The following is a 17,225-nucleotide window of genomic DNA, read 5'->3' as shown; positions in this document are numbered from 1 at the left end:
CTCAAATATTTTCCTTTTAGCATGCAGCGGTATCACACTTCAGTTAAATGCAATACTGGTCAAAATCAAGGTACTCATTACAAGGGGCATATTTTAAAATAAAGGAAAGAGGAATTTTATTATTACAAACAACAAAAAATCATAAATGTGACAAATACACAAATATAGGGAAATAGTTTAAAATAGGGAAGAACGAACAGTACAAAGAAAGAATAAAGAACAGGCAATTAAAAGTTCTTAGAATCCTTTGGGTCAAGAGAGTTGAACTCAAGACCAAGGCTGTTTTGTTAATGCCTTGTATCTTCAGCAGGAGCAACATTTGCAGAATTCCCATGTTCTCAGTGAATGGATTGATTTGCTCTTTCACTGGGTGCTAACTTTCGTGGAATTGAGGCGGTAACAGGGAAATCAAGAGCAAGCCTTCTACATTCCACTCTTATAAATCAAATTTCCATCTGCGTCCAAACGATGTACAATGGAACCTCGATCATCCGGCATTTGATTAACCAAATCTCTGTTTATCCAAACAAGATCGCAAGGTCCCAATGCTTGGCTAACAACATTATCTGGCATTCAATTAACCGAATGAAATACTCCCGCCCGTGCCCTTCAGATAATCAAGGTTCCTCTATATTCCTTAGATACAGCTCACTAGTGTGTTCCCATAACTGGAGTCATTGTTCATGGTCAGGGCTCAGAATTAAGTAGTTTAAAATCGAAGTCATCCCATACCGAAAGCCAAAATGGTCAATGAAAACAGGAATGACAGCTGAACAGGATTTGGTCCGAGTTGGGATGTGAACAGTGGAGATTTGGATGAGCTCATATTTATGGAGGGTGGAAACCATGAGGCCAGAGAGGAGTTAAACATGTTGGAAGAATTGACTTCAGACTCATGCCACAAAACAATGATCATCAATTATCAAAACAATGGCATTAAAAAAAAATTAAGGCTGGGCATCTTTCAATAGATAAGAGAATACTGTGAACTGCTCTCTTACAGGTCTTGAAAACGAGGAGAATTCGATAGCTTCTCTGGGTCTATCCTATTTCCACATGTCGGTGCCCTAATCAAGAGCCAACAATACAAAGGGGTTTGTCACAAGTTAATCCAATACCCAAATTCAGGAGAAAAGCATTCACCCAAAAAAAGAATTAGAACTTAGAACTAGCTACCATATAGTGTGACTAGGGCAAATAGTATAGAATCATTTAAGTGGAATGCCAGATAAAAGGTGGAAGAAATGGAAAGATATACCGATGTGGTTAGAGGAGAAATGATGGCAAGCATGGCTTCTCAAGAGGGGATCTGCAACTAAATTTTAAAGGTGTCAGCCAAAAATAACTGAAGGCTGTGTCAAAGCAAAAATAGATGCAATATTAGATCAAGCCCCTCAGGTCAAGTGGTAACTGGGACGTGCCAATCAAATAATGCCCTCCAATAAAGAATAAATCTCAACTATAGGAGGGGGCAGGAAATTGACAGTGGCTCAAAGCTTCATTGTTTCCCCTGTCACATGACAAGGGGTGCTAAATAAATCTCAATAATACTATCTGAATGTTTGAACTGCATTTTTGATTCCTCCTTTGTTCCACAACTTGCATATGAATTCATCTTGCCTCGCTCTTATTTATTTCAAAAGAGAATGCCAAAAAACAATTGCAACAGCTCGGAGATTCTAGCAATTGTGTTGTGTGAGCACGACACTGTTCCATGAGTACAGAAGCTTAAGATAAAATGGATAAGTCAGGGCACTGTCAGGTTTCGAGAGAGAAACTCTGCACCCAGAACTTTTCAACACTATCGAGTGGAACCTGGTATCCATTATAAACGAATGAACTAATTTCTTAAATAAAAATTCCCTGATGGTGCATCATCAAAGAAGCTTCAGTTAAATCCTCCGACAACACCTTCTCTCATCATTGTCATGTGTCTCCAAGCATGAAGACGCAAAAAAGGGAACATCTAACTAAACTGATAGTGTGGAACATTCTGTAAATATTAGTGCCAAAGTTATGGCAACCCATTCTATCACGATAATATAAAATATGGATTATTGAGTTTCAAATTCCATCAACCAATTTAATAATGGGAATTTCACAGACTGAAATGTTTTCTTGGGACCAAAACTACTGACTTAATATAGCCACACAAAGTACCTAGCGACACAGAATGGTCAAGTTTAATGAAAGCAACATGGATTAGATAAGAAATAGCTAAAATGAAATTAACAATATTTCCAAAACTAGACAATCGCACCTCCAACACCCCAGGTTCGATTCCCAATTTTGTTTACACTGATTTGAGAACGTTCACACTTTAGAGCTGGAACATAAATTAACAAGCATTCTGGAGACAGAGAATACTAAAATAAGCAAATATTTCAAGGAGCTGATTTTGCAGAGCAACTGGAAAAAGACAGCTGGAATTGAGAACGTACAATGTAACTGCAACATTCTCTGCAGAGAAGAATCTCAGAACTCAACTAACCAACCATGGTCTCAGGTTAAAGTGCTATGCCTCGAGGACACTCGAAAGAACTTGAAACTGAATTCTAATATAAATGGCTTTTTGCAAGGTTTGTGGCTCAGGTTGAGGTTTAGGGTGTAGGTTTGCTCGCTGAGCTATAGGTTTGATATCCAGAAGTTTCATTACCTGGCTGTTGTCTCCTGCTTTCTATTTATATGTTTGTCCTGGATGGGTTTCCTGGGGTTTGTGGTGATGTCATTTACTGTTCATTTTCTGAGGGGTTGATGTGTTTGTTTATGGCGTTGTGGTTGGAGTGCCAGGCCTCTAGGAATTCTCTGGCATGTCTTTGCTTCGCCTGTCCCAGGATAGATTTCGACTGGGACAACACATCTATCCTGGGACAGGCGAAGCAAAGACATGCCAGAGAATTCCTAGAGGCCTGGCACTCCAACCACAACGCCATAAACAAACACATAGATCTAGATGCCATCTGTCAACCCCTCAGAAAACAAACAGGAAATGACATCACCACAAACCCCAGGAACCCATCCAGGAGAAAGATATAAATAGAAAGCAGGAGGCAACAGCTTCACTTCACTTGGAGGTTGCCACTGATGTTACCCAGCCAGGTAATGAAACGTCTCTATGTCAAACCGACAGCTCAGCCAGCAAACCTACACCCTAAATGGCGTTTTGCTCTGGACACCAATCCTTTTGAACTTGTGTGCGCGCATATGTGCGTGCATAAGTCAGATTGCACGTGTGTGGATCTGTCTGAAGGCCATATTGCTTGATGTTATGTCTTTACTATTGTCCTTGGTTTTAACAGATAATAAATTAGTTCTTTGTTAACCTTGATGAAGAAAATCTTGATTTTGGCACTTTACAGTTAGTAAGAAAATTAGTTAATTACATTTTAATTAGAGAAAGTTATAGCTGCATGCTAAAAGAAATCTGTGTTAAGGAGGCTGATGATATGTTCTCTTCTGGCCACAGCAACTCAAAGGTCCAGCAGGTGTACAGATATCTTAATATGATTCCAGTGCCAAACAGTGGGACTGATCCTTAATTCATTCAAAAATATGAGAAAATATAGTTGGGAAGAAAAACTAAGATGTTCATGAACAAGATTTACCATGTAAAGATTGTTCTACCTGAATGAGACAATGTTTAGTTCCAGCAGGCCATCTCTATATTTCATTCCACAGAGATGTCTGTCAGTAGTTGAGGTATTGGTGGATGCACCCTCTGCCAGTTTTTACTTACTGTCACAATCAGAGTTGAGAATCAAGATTGTTGCAAAGCTTTCGAGTGATTATATCCAGGTTAAGCATAAATGTACGATTCCAGGTACATAAAATCATTAGATAGCAAAAGAGGTCATTCAATTTACTATGCTTGTCCTCACTTCTTGATGGATTCCCCTGCTTCTCTTCCCATAGGTTAGTAAGTTTCCCTTTCAAGAATACATACAATTTCCATTTGAAAGACACTATTAAATATTCTTCCACCATCCTTTCAAGCAATGCATCCAGGTCATCATAACTCATGACCAATCAAAAATGTCTATTCCTCTCCCCTCTGGCTTACTTGCGAATTACTACAGTCTATCCAAAAATGTGAAATTCCTCATCACTTGGCCCAAAAGCCTGAACATTCTTTCTGAATGGTCCTGTCCATCTGGTGTCCATAATTAGACACACTATTCCAGATGAGAACTAACCAATGGTTTATAAAAGGTTTTGCATAACTTTTGTGAATCTCAGAGAACATGAATAAAGAGCAGCCACAGTATGAGTCAAGTCAGGGTATCAGCTGGCACTCACATCAGCACTCTCATCATTGGGGTACGTGTCTATGAACAGCCCTAAACCATGAAATTTATCTTTGCTTCCAAACACGGTGCCTGCAAATGAAAGATAATAGAATAACATTAGTTTCATACCTTTACCACAAATGCTTTATTATAAACTACTCATATTTGTTCCAAAACAGTTCATCCTGAAAAGGGAAGTTAAAATTAAAAGGACAGAGAGTGGGCAAGGGGTAATAGAATAAGTGACTGGATTCATGGATAAGGTGCTTTCACACCTTGACTATTTGTTTCATTTGTTCATGTAGAGGGGAGGACTTATGCAACAACTAGTTTACATAATTATGTCACAACAACCTAGGCAGTCAAGTGACTCAAGAGCACTCTGACCAGATCCACAAAATGAACAAACCAGCAGCTGAGGAATGTTTAAAAACAGACTGAGTGGCTTCCCAGAGCTCACTGAACAGCAGCTGGGACCAAGAACCTGCCTTCGTGAGGGGAGAAAAATAATCAACAGTGTTTCTGTGCTCAATTACTCACTGCCCACTTCAAACTGCTGAGTGGAAGTCCAGTGGTCAGATTATGTTGACAATGTTTTCTTTAGGTTGGCAGAGAAAAAACAGGCAAAACTAATTAATATCAAAATCTGAAACATTGACTCTATACTCTTTATTTGGGCAAAGAAAATAGGTTTTGAGGAAGTAGAAGTGAGGGTAGCAAAACGACTGAACTAATCAAGATAAGCAGGAGTACAGATTCAGTAAATGCTATTTCTAATGTGATAGATAAATAAATAATTGGAAGGTTGATTTAATTTCTTGTTTTAATCAACCCTGCCAGAGCAAACACTTTTTTCTTTTTTATTCATTGAGGAATGTGGGTATTGCTGGCAGGGCTACCATTTAATGCACATCCTGAATTGTTAGTGAGGTGGTGGGGTTGAGCTGCTTTCTTGAACTACTGCACTCCATTTCGTATGGATCGGCCCACAATGCTGTTCAGCAAAAAGTTCCAGGAGTTTAAACCAGAGACACTGAAAGAATGGCAATATGTTTTCAAGTTAGGATGGTAGTGGGCTTTGAGGAGAACTTGCAGATAGTGGTGCTTCCATTTCTCTGCTGCTCTTGTCTTTCCAGATAGTATTGTTGTGGATTGCCTATTCCTGTGCTCCAGCCGACAGATTACGGAAGTTACCTTTTGCCCAATCTGCTCGTGTAGCATGGCCGATGAGACAACTCTCATTAGTCTGAACTTGAGGGTTAATTAGCTTCTTTCATGCAATTTCAGTATTCAACAACGTGCATTTATATTACATCTTCAATACAGTAAAAGGGTCCTACAAAGTGCTCAATTAAAACACAAGTAAATAAAATTTGACACCAATCGTCATAAATAGATTGTAGGGCACAAGACCAGGAACTGAGAGTTAGGTTTCAAGGAGTGCCTTAAAGGAGGGAGGGAGGTAGGCTAGCAAAGAGAGATACCCATACACAGCAGTAATTCCAGAGCTTAGGGTGTTGGTAACTGATAACAAGCTGCTGCTGATGAAGCAATTAAAATTAGGAATGTTGGGGGTGTGTAGATATCGGAGATGATTTTTAGGCGACAAGAGTTCAGAGATAGGGAGGGATAAATCCATTGAGTGATGTGAAAACAAACATGAGAACTTCAATATCAAGTTTCTTATCCAGGAGCCTATCTGGGAGCCAAGTAGATTGGTGAGAACAGCACTGTTGGATGAATGGTACTTTGTGTCAGTTTGGTACAGTGTGTTGAGTGAACTCAAGTTTGTGAAGGGTAAAAAAATGAAATGGCAGCCAGAAGAGCAGTAGAATAGTTAAATCTAGAGATAAATTCAGACAAAAAGGCAGTATATTACATAAATAAGTATTTTACAGAAAGTGAAGTAGCCCAGAGCAAAACTGCAATGGATACTTTTAGGACTAAAAGGCAGCTTGTTAGAGTCCCCACTGGTTTTAAAATCTGGAACTTGAGTAACATCTTAAAGAACATAAAGCAACTCAATGCGTCTATGACTGGTAAAGTTCCTAAAATGGGAACTTTTGGTTAAGGTTAAACTCCACTCTGCACAAATACAAACAAATTTGACACTCTAAAGTGTGATTAGCTCTGTTAAAAATCAATGAATTAAAATCAATAGAGAACATTATAGTATATGTCAAGTTAGTTACATAAAGATGACCATTAAGAAACTACATGGACCACCTATAGCATGAATGCAGCACTCCACAACTATGTTGTCACCTTGCTATTCAAAGAAAGGCTTTGGTTTATCAAAAGGACAATTTTAATTCCAAAGGTTCAGAAATTAAACATACTGTTCTGTTGTACTCAGTCAGTATCATAGAATCATTTAGCAAAGGAGGAAGACATTCAGCTCACAATTCCTGTGCAAGTTCTTTGAAACGGCTATCCAATTTATTCCACTCCCCTATTCTCTCTCCACGGCTCTGTCTAATTCTCCTTTTTTAAGTATCCTTTAGAAAGTTGAATCTGCTTCTATGGCCTTTTCATACATGCATTTCAGATTATAATAAATTTCTTGCTTTTCCCTCTTTTTAACCAATGATAGCAAATTTGCATCTTTTGACTGATGACCATGCTTTTGTACACGATCGATAGCATTAAAGATTTTAAACGCTTCTCTTTAATCTCTTTGCTCTAGGGATTGCAACCCAGACTAAATATTTCAGTACTAGTGCCATTTGAGGAAATCTCCTTTGCACCCTCTCTAAGGCCTTGATATAGAGTATAGAAAGGACAGCTGAATGGAGAGGCAAGTGGCGCAGGGAATTTAGGACAAAAAAATCTTAATACATTTGAAGAATTTGGTCACCAAGCATAGGAACCAGCAATATTGATATTTGCATATCTTTCAAGTGTGCTTGGGACAAAGCAATGGTGTGGGGAGGGACAGTGTGTAGATCTTTGAAGTTGGCAGAAAATATTGACTGGTTAGTAGGCAAAAACAATAAGGTTTTCAGCTTCATAAACAGAGTACTGAGTACAAAACCAGGGAAATTACACTGAACTTCTATAAACTGCGATTAAGCTACAAGCAGAATGTTTCATCAAGTTCTAGGTGAAATTTTAGATGGGTATTTTAAAAAGTCCTTAAGGTGGCACAGATTGATCAGGATGGTCCTGGGAACAAGGAATGTTGGCCACGAGATGAGGTTGGGCAACGGGGGCTCTTGTGGTGCAATGGTAGTGCCCCTAGCTCTGAGCCAGGAGCCCAGGTTCAAGTCGCAACTGCTCCAAAGATGTTGAATAACATCTCTAGTTTTTAAAGATCTTTAAAACTAAAAACTAATCAAACTATGCAACAAAAATGGTTTCCATCTGATGGTACGAAGACTGGAGACACAGCTTCAAGGTTGTGGGCAAGAGGTACAGGGGAATGACGGCATGTTTTTTATTTATCACTTGTGCGATGGTACAACCAGAGGCAGTGAGTTATTTCAAAAGGCAATTTTTAAAAATCATTCAGGGGACATGGGCATTGCTGGTTGTACCAGCATTTATTGCTTATTCCCAATAGCCCTTGAGAAAGCAGTGGTGAGCTGCCACCTTGAGCCATTGCAATACTTGGGCTAAGGAACACCCACAATGCTGGCAAGGAAGGAGTGCCAGGATTTTTACCCTGAGACAGTGATGAGCACTTAAAGGAAATAAAGTTGTTGGGCAATAGCACAGGGGAATGGATTGACTAGATTGTGCTGCATCTGTTCAAAAGTCTGGCACTAAAAATGAATAGTATATATTTCTGTTAGCATTTGCACAATCCTTTCTAAAATTTAACATAAGTGCTTTTCTTTAGTCGTGCAATAATTCCAATACTGGCACAACGTATTCCGCCATTGGTTATTTTATAAAGCTTAGAGGTAGGTCAGCTGCCCAGTAAAAAGCATTACAATCCCCTCCTCATCCAATATCCACATTAAATCACAGAAAAAAGTCACAGGCTTCAAGATCCTCGCTGTTATTCTCCCCCCCCACCTTCCTTCACCGCCGCGCCCCCCCACCCCCTTCCTTCACCGCCGCGCCCCCCCACCCCAACATGGAACCATGCCTTTTTTTGAAACAAAATGCAGCAAAGAAACTTAGAGGGCAGGAAGGCCCAAAGTGTTTTGCAACAAATTAAGTATATTTGAAGATTAATCGCTGACACAACATAAAAAATGCAGCAGCCAATTTCCGTGCAGCCAGGTCCCACAGGCAGTTTTAGAATGACAAGATAATCTTTTTCTTTGTAATACAGGTTGAAATGCATTACAGCAGAAGAAACAGGAACAGGGGATTGTTTGGCCGGTTGAGCCTGCTCTGCCATTGAATAGAAGCAAGACTGATCTTGGGCTTCAGATCCACATTCCCACCCATTCCCATATCCACTAATTCTTTCAGATCAAAACTCTATCAACCATTATGTTGAGTATACTCAATGACAAAGCATTCACAACGCTTTAGGGCAGATAATTTTTAAAATTTACAATTATCTCGATGAAGAAATTTCTCTTCCTCTCCTTAATGACCAACTTTTTTTTTTGCAGGAGGTGGGTATCACTGGCTAGACCAGTATTTATTGTACAGCAATAACAGAGGTCTGTTAAGGGTCAACCACATTGCTTTGAGTCTGGTGTCACATTCAGGCCAGACCAGGTGAGGTCCTTCCCTCAAATGAGCCAGCTGGGTTTTTCTGATAACTGACAATGGTTTCACCGTCATCATTAGATTCTTAATTTAAGATTTTTATTGAATTGAAACTTCACCATTTGCCACGGTGAAATTTGAACCCAGGTGGCCAGCAGATTACCTATGCCTCTGGCTGAAAAGTCTAGCGATAACACCATGAGGCCATCACCTGCCCCTTATCCTGAGATTGAGAGAGTCCGTGACTTAAAGAAACAACCAGAGTCTACCCTGTCAAGCCAATTCAGAATCTTGTATGTTTTGCTGAAATCACCTCTCCTCATTTGTATAAAACCAAAGATAATACACAATTTCTCAGCTTCTCAATATCAGACAACCCTCTCACCTCAGGAATCAATGAATCTTTTTTATAACATATCGAAATCAAATATATAAATTTCTTAGACTGGAACCCAAAACTGGACATAATACTCTATGGGTGGGTTCACCAAAGCCCAGCACAAGTGGAATGAGATTTCCATGTCTTGCCCACATGCCTTTTGGCATCTGGAGTGCTTCCTTTATCTGGATGCTAACTTTGTCATGCTTGAATACTTATATCAAATCTGAACATTCAACATTTAAAAGTTTCACACCTTTTAAAAATCCTGTTTCTTTATTCTTTTAACATCCCCAATTTATACTCCATTGGCCACCACATAGTCCACTCACTCAAACTACCTTTATTCTTCGCAGTCTCTTTGTGCCCTCCTCACTGCTTTCACTCCCAACTAACTTTATAGTGTCAGCAAAGTTAGATATTTGACTTTTAGTCTCTTTGTCAAATAATTAACACAGACTTGTAGATATTGAGTTCCCAGGACTGAACACTTGTGGCACTTTACCAGACATGCCCAGTTTATCCTGACCAAAATTCCCTGGTTAAACTTGACACAGTATAATGTTGTTTCACTTTAACATCAGTAATTAAAGAGACAATATTTGTTTAACCTTTGCTTGCCACAGTCATCCTGTTCTGTGGCCTGCCTGCTCTCAAGATTATCTTCCTATGCTTCCACTCTCACATTCAGTCCTGAATATTCCCCCTTGCATTCCACCAATTCATGTCCCTACTCTCCGACCCTCTCACGCAACGGCAAACTCAGACCAAAATCCAGGTCAATTGTTTTAAATCTGGGGAAAGGATGAGATTCACATTGTGATTGTCCTGCAAGTAGATTTGACTATGTTCATTTGGTCTCGCAATGCTGAAGGGATGTCCTTGTACTGACAAAAAAAAATGTAGGGAGTCGTCCTTTGCAAAAACATTTAATGGGAATGTTCGACTCCTCGATAGCTTGCCAGTCACAGCACACGCCCAGCAGGTGAGATTCTGGACTCGCCCTCTGATATAAGCCAGGTTAGCTCAGCTCAGCCATATTTCTGACCTACTCCCCAGTCTTTCTATCAAAAGTGAACATAAACTGACACCTTGATATAAATGAGTTAAACACACAGTGCATGCTACATCTCTGCAATGGATAGCTGACTAATGGCACATTGCTCTTTTCCAGGAGTAGAGTTTAATAGTGATATTTTATGGAAGGTAACCAGAGGGCAGAAATTTGACAAGTAACTTTAAATAAAATGCAAATAGGATATACCAGAAACACCATTGCCTACAAGTCTAGAGATCTAGGTTGATGTTCTGAGACGTGGGATTAAGAGCCTAATTCACAATTAATGGAGTTCAAATTTAAATTGTGAATCTGGCATTATGGAGCATTTTCAGCAGTAAAGACCATGTGGCTGTCAGTCGTCGTAGAGACCCCTCTGGTTCACTGGTATCCTTTAGGAAAGAACATCCTGAGCCAGTCTCTACACAGAAATCAAAGAGAAGCCAAATGGCTTTCCATCTGGTATCAGCCTAGGCACTGGAAATGTCAGCAGCACACCCCGACCTGTCAATCCTGCAGAGTCAGTATGAGTCGGATTGTTGCGTGCCAAAGTAGAGAGACTGGTCTCACAGAACAGTCGAGCAACAGCCTATTATTACTTATAGAGTATGGTATTATGTCCCAGATACTACTACGGGTCATTCTGTTATAACATGCATTTCATCAACATTAATTCGCTGTAACGTGATTGATGAATTGGGGATGCTGTTTCTAAAGTGCTAACTTTAGTATGCAGTCAGGAGAGCTTTGCCCTGGGAGTCCTCAACATTAACTTTGGACACCATGAAATCTTATGACGATGCCTCGTCCACATTTAAGGCAATCTCCTGATTACTTCATACCACTTCAAGGACAAGGGACAAATTAGTGTATAAAATGATTGCAAGAAGCATGGAGGGTTGATGAAAGCACAAGCAGTATTCTGGATGGAGGACTTCAATGTCCACCACCAAGAGTGGGTGAGAAGCACTACTACTGAACCAGCTGGTCAAGGCCTAAAGGACGTAACTGCTAGACTGGGTCTGCATGCAAATGATCAAGGAAACTGCAGGAGGGAAAGCAGTATAATTGATCTCATCCTCGCCAAGCTATGTGCCACAGATGGATCTGTGGTGGTAAAAACAGTGTGCTGATGCCATTTGCAGCACTGATTTCATGTTCTGCATAGAAGAAAAAAAAGTTAGCAGCAACATTGGTCATCAGTAGCAGCAGAATTTTATTCAAGTCCATTGTGTAACGTCAAGGCCCAGCACATTTCCCACTATCATTACCATCAAACCAGAGATTCAATTTCATGTAGAGGGTATGCCAGGACCATCAAGCATAAGTAACAGTAAGGAGATACTATAGTACAATGGTAGCATCACAGTGTTGTCAAACAGGCTAAATATCAATCTCTGCATACCTATGCAGTTGGGCTAGGCAATAAGAGACTGAAAGCTGCCTGGTCAGCCAGATCTATGTGGCAGTTGAAGTGTAACATCCTCCCCATATTAAAAGGGCCCATATAAAACTTCTTGCCAATGAGAAGGCATTATCCTTGTTCTGAAGGATGAGCACATCCCCTAAGTTCCCTGGCAAATCACACACCATCTTGCCCAGTATAGAATGGCAGTTGAAGATGGCAACGCTGGCCTGGGAAGCAGCAAGGCCAAGCACATGACAAAGGAGAAGGCTCCGGCGGCAGTGGCATCAACTTCAGGATGAGGTGGAACGGCTACACCCCATCCCAAGATTTCCTGTCGAACAGGTTCCAAGCTTAATCTCCTGGCCCAGACTTGGAGGCTAAGTCAAGACTCCAGGCCCACGGCTAGGCCTGGGAGCCTGACAGCACAACCTCGCCCTGGGACATCCAAACAACAAATTAACCCTTTAACATCTCACCAGCATAGCGCCTTGGGGCACCAACAGTTTCTCCATTTGGCAAGATGGACTCACCACAAACCCATGGCAGTGGTGTTGGAGGAGGCAGGTGGCAACTTTGTTCCAGCGGTGGCGATGTGATAAAGCATGGTTGCAGCAGCAGAGTCAGGTTAGCAGAAGGGACTCAAGGCATCAGGGTGGAGGAGCCCGGATCCAGGCCCATGGCTAAGCCAGAAACAGGAGCTGTTCCAAAGACTACCTTACTTTATTGAGACAAGACTATAAGATGACCTTTATTGTTTTACTTTTCTGGCTTTATATTCTGCGCTTTGATTCATTTTCTGTATTTTAAGATGGCGTCAGAGAGTGGTCACACCATACAATGCTTTTCACTATGCATAATCAATACACGTCATAATAAATCAAACCAAAACATCGAAATATATCACAGTGCAAATCATTTTTCCATTGTCACTAGCTCAATATGTTAGATCTTCCTAGAAATAACAAAAGATATTTGCAATTCAAAAGAAAATCACACAAGTGCCTAGTCAAGGGTAACAAGTGATGGGCAATAGATGGTGGCTTTATTAATGGTGTCCACATCTTAAGAATGAAAAAGGGAATTTCCACTGTAAGCCTGGATCTGTAAACATGAGAGATTGTTTTTTTTTGGGGAGCATTTAGCACCAGAGGTTTTAGATTACAATCTGTCCATCAGTGCAAAACCTGTTCCAAATGGCTTCACAACAGCGCACTATTTTGTAATGCATTTGCATTACTGAAACCACAGTAAGGGTTGGCACCAGCACTCAAGGTACATATAAAATCAGCAAGGCAAGAACATTACCTTTGGAAAGGAACATAGCAGTTAACAGGCAAGTTGCAATTTTATACAGAAGAATAGCAAACAAGGGGTCTGTGGGTCAAATTCTACTTCAGAATCTAAAACTTCAGGCTGATACTCCAATGTGGCCAAGATGGAATGAGATGTTAAATTGAAGTCCTCTTTGGAGGATTAAAAGGATTCTATTGCACAGTTTGATAAGACAAGATCATTCCAGTGTTTTGTCAACATTTTACTCTCTCTCCCCAACCCCCTACAAACAGATTTTCTAGCAATTAGCATAAGCTGTCCAATAAATTGGCTGCTGCCTTTCCTACATTACAACAATAATAATTCAAGTAGTGAATTGGCTATGAAGCACTTTGGGATATTCGAGGATTGTGGAAGGTAGGCTAGGATTGTAAGTGCAGTCTAGCAGGATTGCTAATGCAAGTTTACTTCTCCCCTGATTTATATGGGATATGTCCTTCAATGAGCAAGCTCTAAAACTGAAAGGGCAACAGTCTGCTACTAGCACAGTACTCGTTTACTATCCACTGGCCCTATTTTGGCGTTTGTTTCCAAACATACATATAAAGAGTTTGCTTCCGCGGCCTTTAACTTCTCAATCATGGGACAACACAGGACATAATACTGTACCAGGGCTTAGTCGATCCTTCGTGTACCAAATAGCTAACCCGTCACCATGAAGATTCTTTTTCCCAGTCCCGTGAACTTTGAACTGGACATGGAGCTCCCAGTCTTTCAAGTAGCATGGCTGCAAAAACAGAGACAACATTTGTTGAAGTCTTAAAAAAATAGCAATTATATTCAACATTAAATTTAGTCAGAGTTCAAAAGACAACACTCAGCAGCCATGAATACAACAGAAGAATTCTGGAAGAGTTCACATATCAAACTTGCACCCAAATGGTTTGCTCAGGTGCTGTTCAGCTCCATTTCCTATTTGTTTTCTGATCTTCAACATTGTTTTTTTTTTGCAAGTTCATTAACGTTAATCTGAATCCAAACTAGAGACAATAAAAAGGAACAACATAACAGTGCACGTATTCCCAGATTACTCGTCTTCCTTATTCTGAAGATATTAATTAGTGTTGGGACAGGGGATCAAAATTTTAAAAGAGCAATGGCACGTGCACCACTCCAGTGTGTCTCCAAAGTGACGTCTTGAACACAAAGTTGAGATAATGAATGCGTGTTGGAGAAGATCACATAGTTCAAACCTCATTTTGTTCTTGAACATACATTTTTGAACAGTTATCAGAAGATAATAAATATGATTTGGCAGCAGCGATAATTTTCCCAAACAAAGTTTAGTCTCAGAACAGTACGAGCACAAATAAACCGAATCTCGTATCAAAGGAAACTCAAGTGTTGTCTTTCTTGACAAGGGCAAACAGGAAGCTTTTTGTTCTCCTGATCAATTTCCATGTTGAATTTTGCTTGATGACAGTGTAGTCTCAATTTAGGCAAGGAGTTCAAATCCCAGTCTTGGACATGAGCATGTGAAGGAGGCAGATTACTGTGTCATGCTTAAGGAACACTGCACAACTGCAGGGCTCATTATTAAGACACTAACAGCCCAGCACCTGCCCTCAAGTCACAGTACAAATCTGTAAAGCGTACTGGTAGGTCAGATTTTAACCATCAGTAAAAAAAAACTACAAAAAAGGGGAAAGTAAAGAAAGTTAGCATGTAGTATTCAAAAAAGTCCAAAACCAGAGGACACTGGCTTAAACTGAGGGGGGGGGGGGGGGGGGGGGGAGATTTGAATAGGAACCGAGGGGTAACCTTGTTATGCAGAGGGTATAGAACCACATGCCAGAGGAAGTGGTGGAGGCAGGTACAAATACAACATTTAAAAGTCTTCTCGATGAATACCTAGTGTGGAAACAGACCACTTGGCCCAACAAGTCCATGCCAACCCACTAAATAGCACCCCCACTCTATCCCAGCAACTCTGCAACTCCCATGGCTAACCCACCTAACCTGCACATCCCTGGTCACTATGGGCAATTTAGCACAGCCAATCCACCTAACTTATACGTCTTTGGTCTGTGGGGAGAAAACTGGAGCACCCAGAGGAAACTCATGCAGACATGGGGAGAATGCGCAAACTCCACAGATAGCTGCCCGAGGCTGGAGTTGAACCCGGGTCCCTGGCACAGTGAGACAGCAGTGCTAACCACTGAGCTGCCCCTGGATGGGTCTACGAATAGGAAGGGTTTCAAGGGAGAAGGGCCAAATGGGACGAGGTCAGATTGGGATGTCTGGTCGGCGTGTTCAAGTTGGATCGAAGGGTCTGCTTCCACGCTGTATGACTCAGTTTATACAAGTAATTAACAGTAACAGAAACAGAATAATGAAAGCTAATGCTAGTACTCTGGAGTGTGTCGGAGGATCTGACAAAGTACAGTAAGAAAATAGCAGAGCTAATAAACACGTATTGTGTGCCAGTTTTCACCATGGAATACTTCAAATTATCAGAGCCAAAGTGGCTCAGTGGTTTGCATTGCTGCTTCACAGCACCAGGGACCCAGAGTTCGATACCAACCTCTGGTGAATATCTGTGTGGAGTTTGCACATTCGCCCCATGTCTGCATGGGTTTCCTCCCACCAGTCCAAAGATGTGCAGGTTAAGTGGACTGGCCATGCTAAATTGTCCAGAGTGGCCAGGGATGTTGCAGCTAGCTAGGTTAGCCATGGGGAATGCAGGGTTATAGGAATAGGGTAGGGAACTGGGTCTGGGTGGAAAGACCTTTGGAAGGTGTGATTTTGATGAGCCAAGTGGCCTGCTTCCACACTGTAGGGATTCTGTGATTCTATGTAATATGCAACTTGGACAAAAGAAAAGGAAACCAGTAGATGTTGTTCAAAAGACATTTCATACAGTAACATCAGAAGTTGCTACCCAAGGTAAGAACACAACGTGTACAGGATAACATTTACATGGATAAAAGACAGGTAGGCAAAAGGATACAGAGAATTTGGATAAATGGTTCTTTTTTTGAATTTGCAGACTACGACTGGTGGTGTGCCATAGGGATAACAGTTTGGGCCTTTTCAGAAAGTAAATTGTCCTTAAGAGGTAAAGGATCTGCAAAGGGGTATAGATCGGTTGATTGGACGAGTAAAAATGTTGCAGATGGAAAATGTGAACTTGTTCATTCACACAATACCAGGTTGTAGTCCAACAGGTTTATTTGAAATCACGAGCTTTCAGAGTGTAGCCCCTTCATTGTGTAAAGTGAGTTCACCCAATGAAGGGGCTATGCTCCAAAGGCTTGTGATTTCAAGTAAACCTGTTGGACTATAACCTGGTGTTATGTGACTTCTCAATTTGTCCACCCTCATCCAACACCAGCACCTCCACATCAATTTAAATTAGATTACATTACATTAGTGTGGAAACAGGCCCTTCGGCCCAACAAGTCCACACCGCCCCGCCAAAGCGCAACCCACCCATACATTTACCCCTTACCTAACACTACGAACAATTTAGCATGGCCAATTCACCTGACCTGCACATCTTTGGACTGTGGGAGGAAACCGGAGCACCCGGAAGAAACCCACGCAGACACGGGGAGAACGTGCAAACTCCACACAGTTAGTCGCCTGAGGAGGGAATTGAACCCGGATCTCTGGCACTGTGAGGCAGCAGTGCTAACCACTGTGCCACCGTGTCGCCCACAAAGAGACATTTTTTGCAGAACTCGAGGTACAGAGGGATCTGGAAGTGCTGGTACATGAATCTCAAATGGTTAGTATGCAAGTACAACAAGTTATTAGGAAGGCAAATGGAATGTAGCCATTTACTGCAACGGACATAGAAGTAATAAGCTTTACTGAAGCTCTATGTGGCCTTGGCAATCAGGATTACAGTGTAAGAATTCTGCCTTATTTGAAAATTATACAATTACATTGAAAACAGTTCAGAGAAAGGTCAATCAAATTATTCCTGGACTGACAGTATTATTGCACAAAGGAAAGACTGTTCAGGGCGAAGCCACACCAATTGGAGTCTAGAAGAGTGCAAGGTGATTTTATTGAGACATACAAGACACTGAAGGGAGACAGAGAGAGAGGTAAAGGGAGGAACAGTCTAAAACTGGGAGGAGGACA

The 17,225-nt window shown here is 41.0% G+C and overlaps 1 protein-coding gene across 1 annotated transcript in view; it reads right to left on the bottom strand.

The window, feature by feature from the left end:
- The window catches only part of lman2 (lectin, mannose-binding 2), a 54,156-nt gene that overhangs the window by 14,870 nt on the left and 22,061 nt on the right, over positions 1–17,225 (bottom strand). The window contains exons 3-4 of the mRNA XM_072591098.1: positions 13,743–13,860; positions 4,297–4,376 (exon numbers count right to left, since the gene is read on the bottom strand). Of these exons, the coding sequence (XP_072447199.1) occupies positions 4,297–4,376; positions 13,743–13,860 (198 nt within the window). The remainder of the gene's footprint in view (positions 1–4,296; positions 4,377–13,742; positions 13,861–17,225) is intronic.

This window comes from Chiloscyllium punctatum, chromosome 20 (genome assembly GCF_047496795.1).
Source record: "Chiloscyllium punctatum isolate Juve2018m chromosome 20, sChiPun1.3, whole genome shotgun sequence".
In the NCBI taxonomy this organism is placed as follows: Eukaryota; Metazoa; Chordata; class Chondrichthyes; order Orectolobiformes; family Hemiscylliidae; genus Chiloscyllium; species Chiloscyllium punctatum.
The sequence above is the reverse complement of the archived record's forward strand: the minus strand, read 5'-3'. Positions and strand labels throughout refer to the sequence as shown.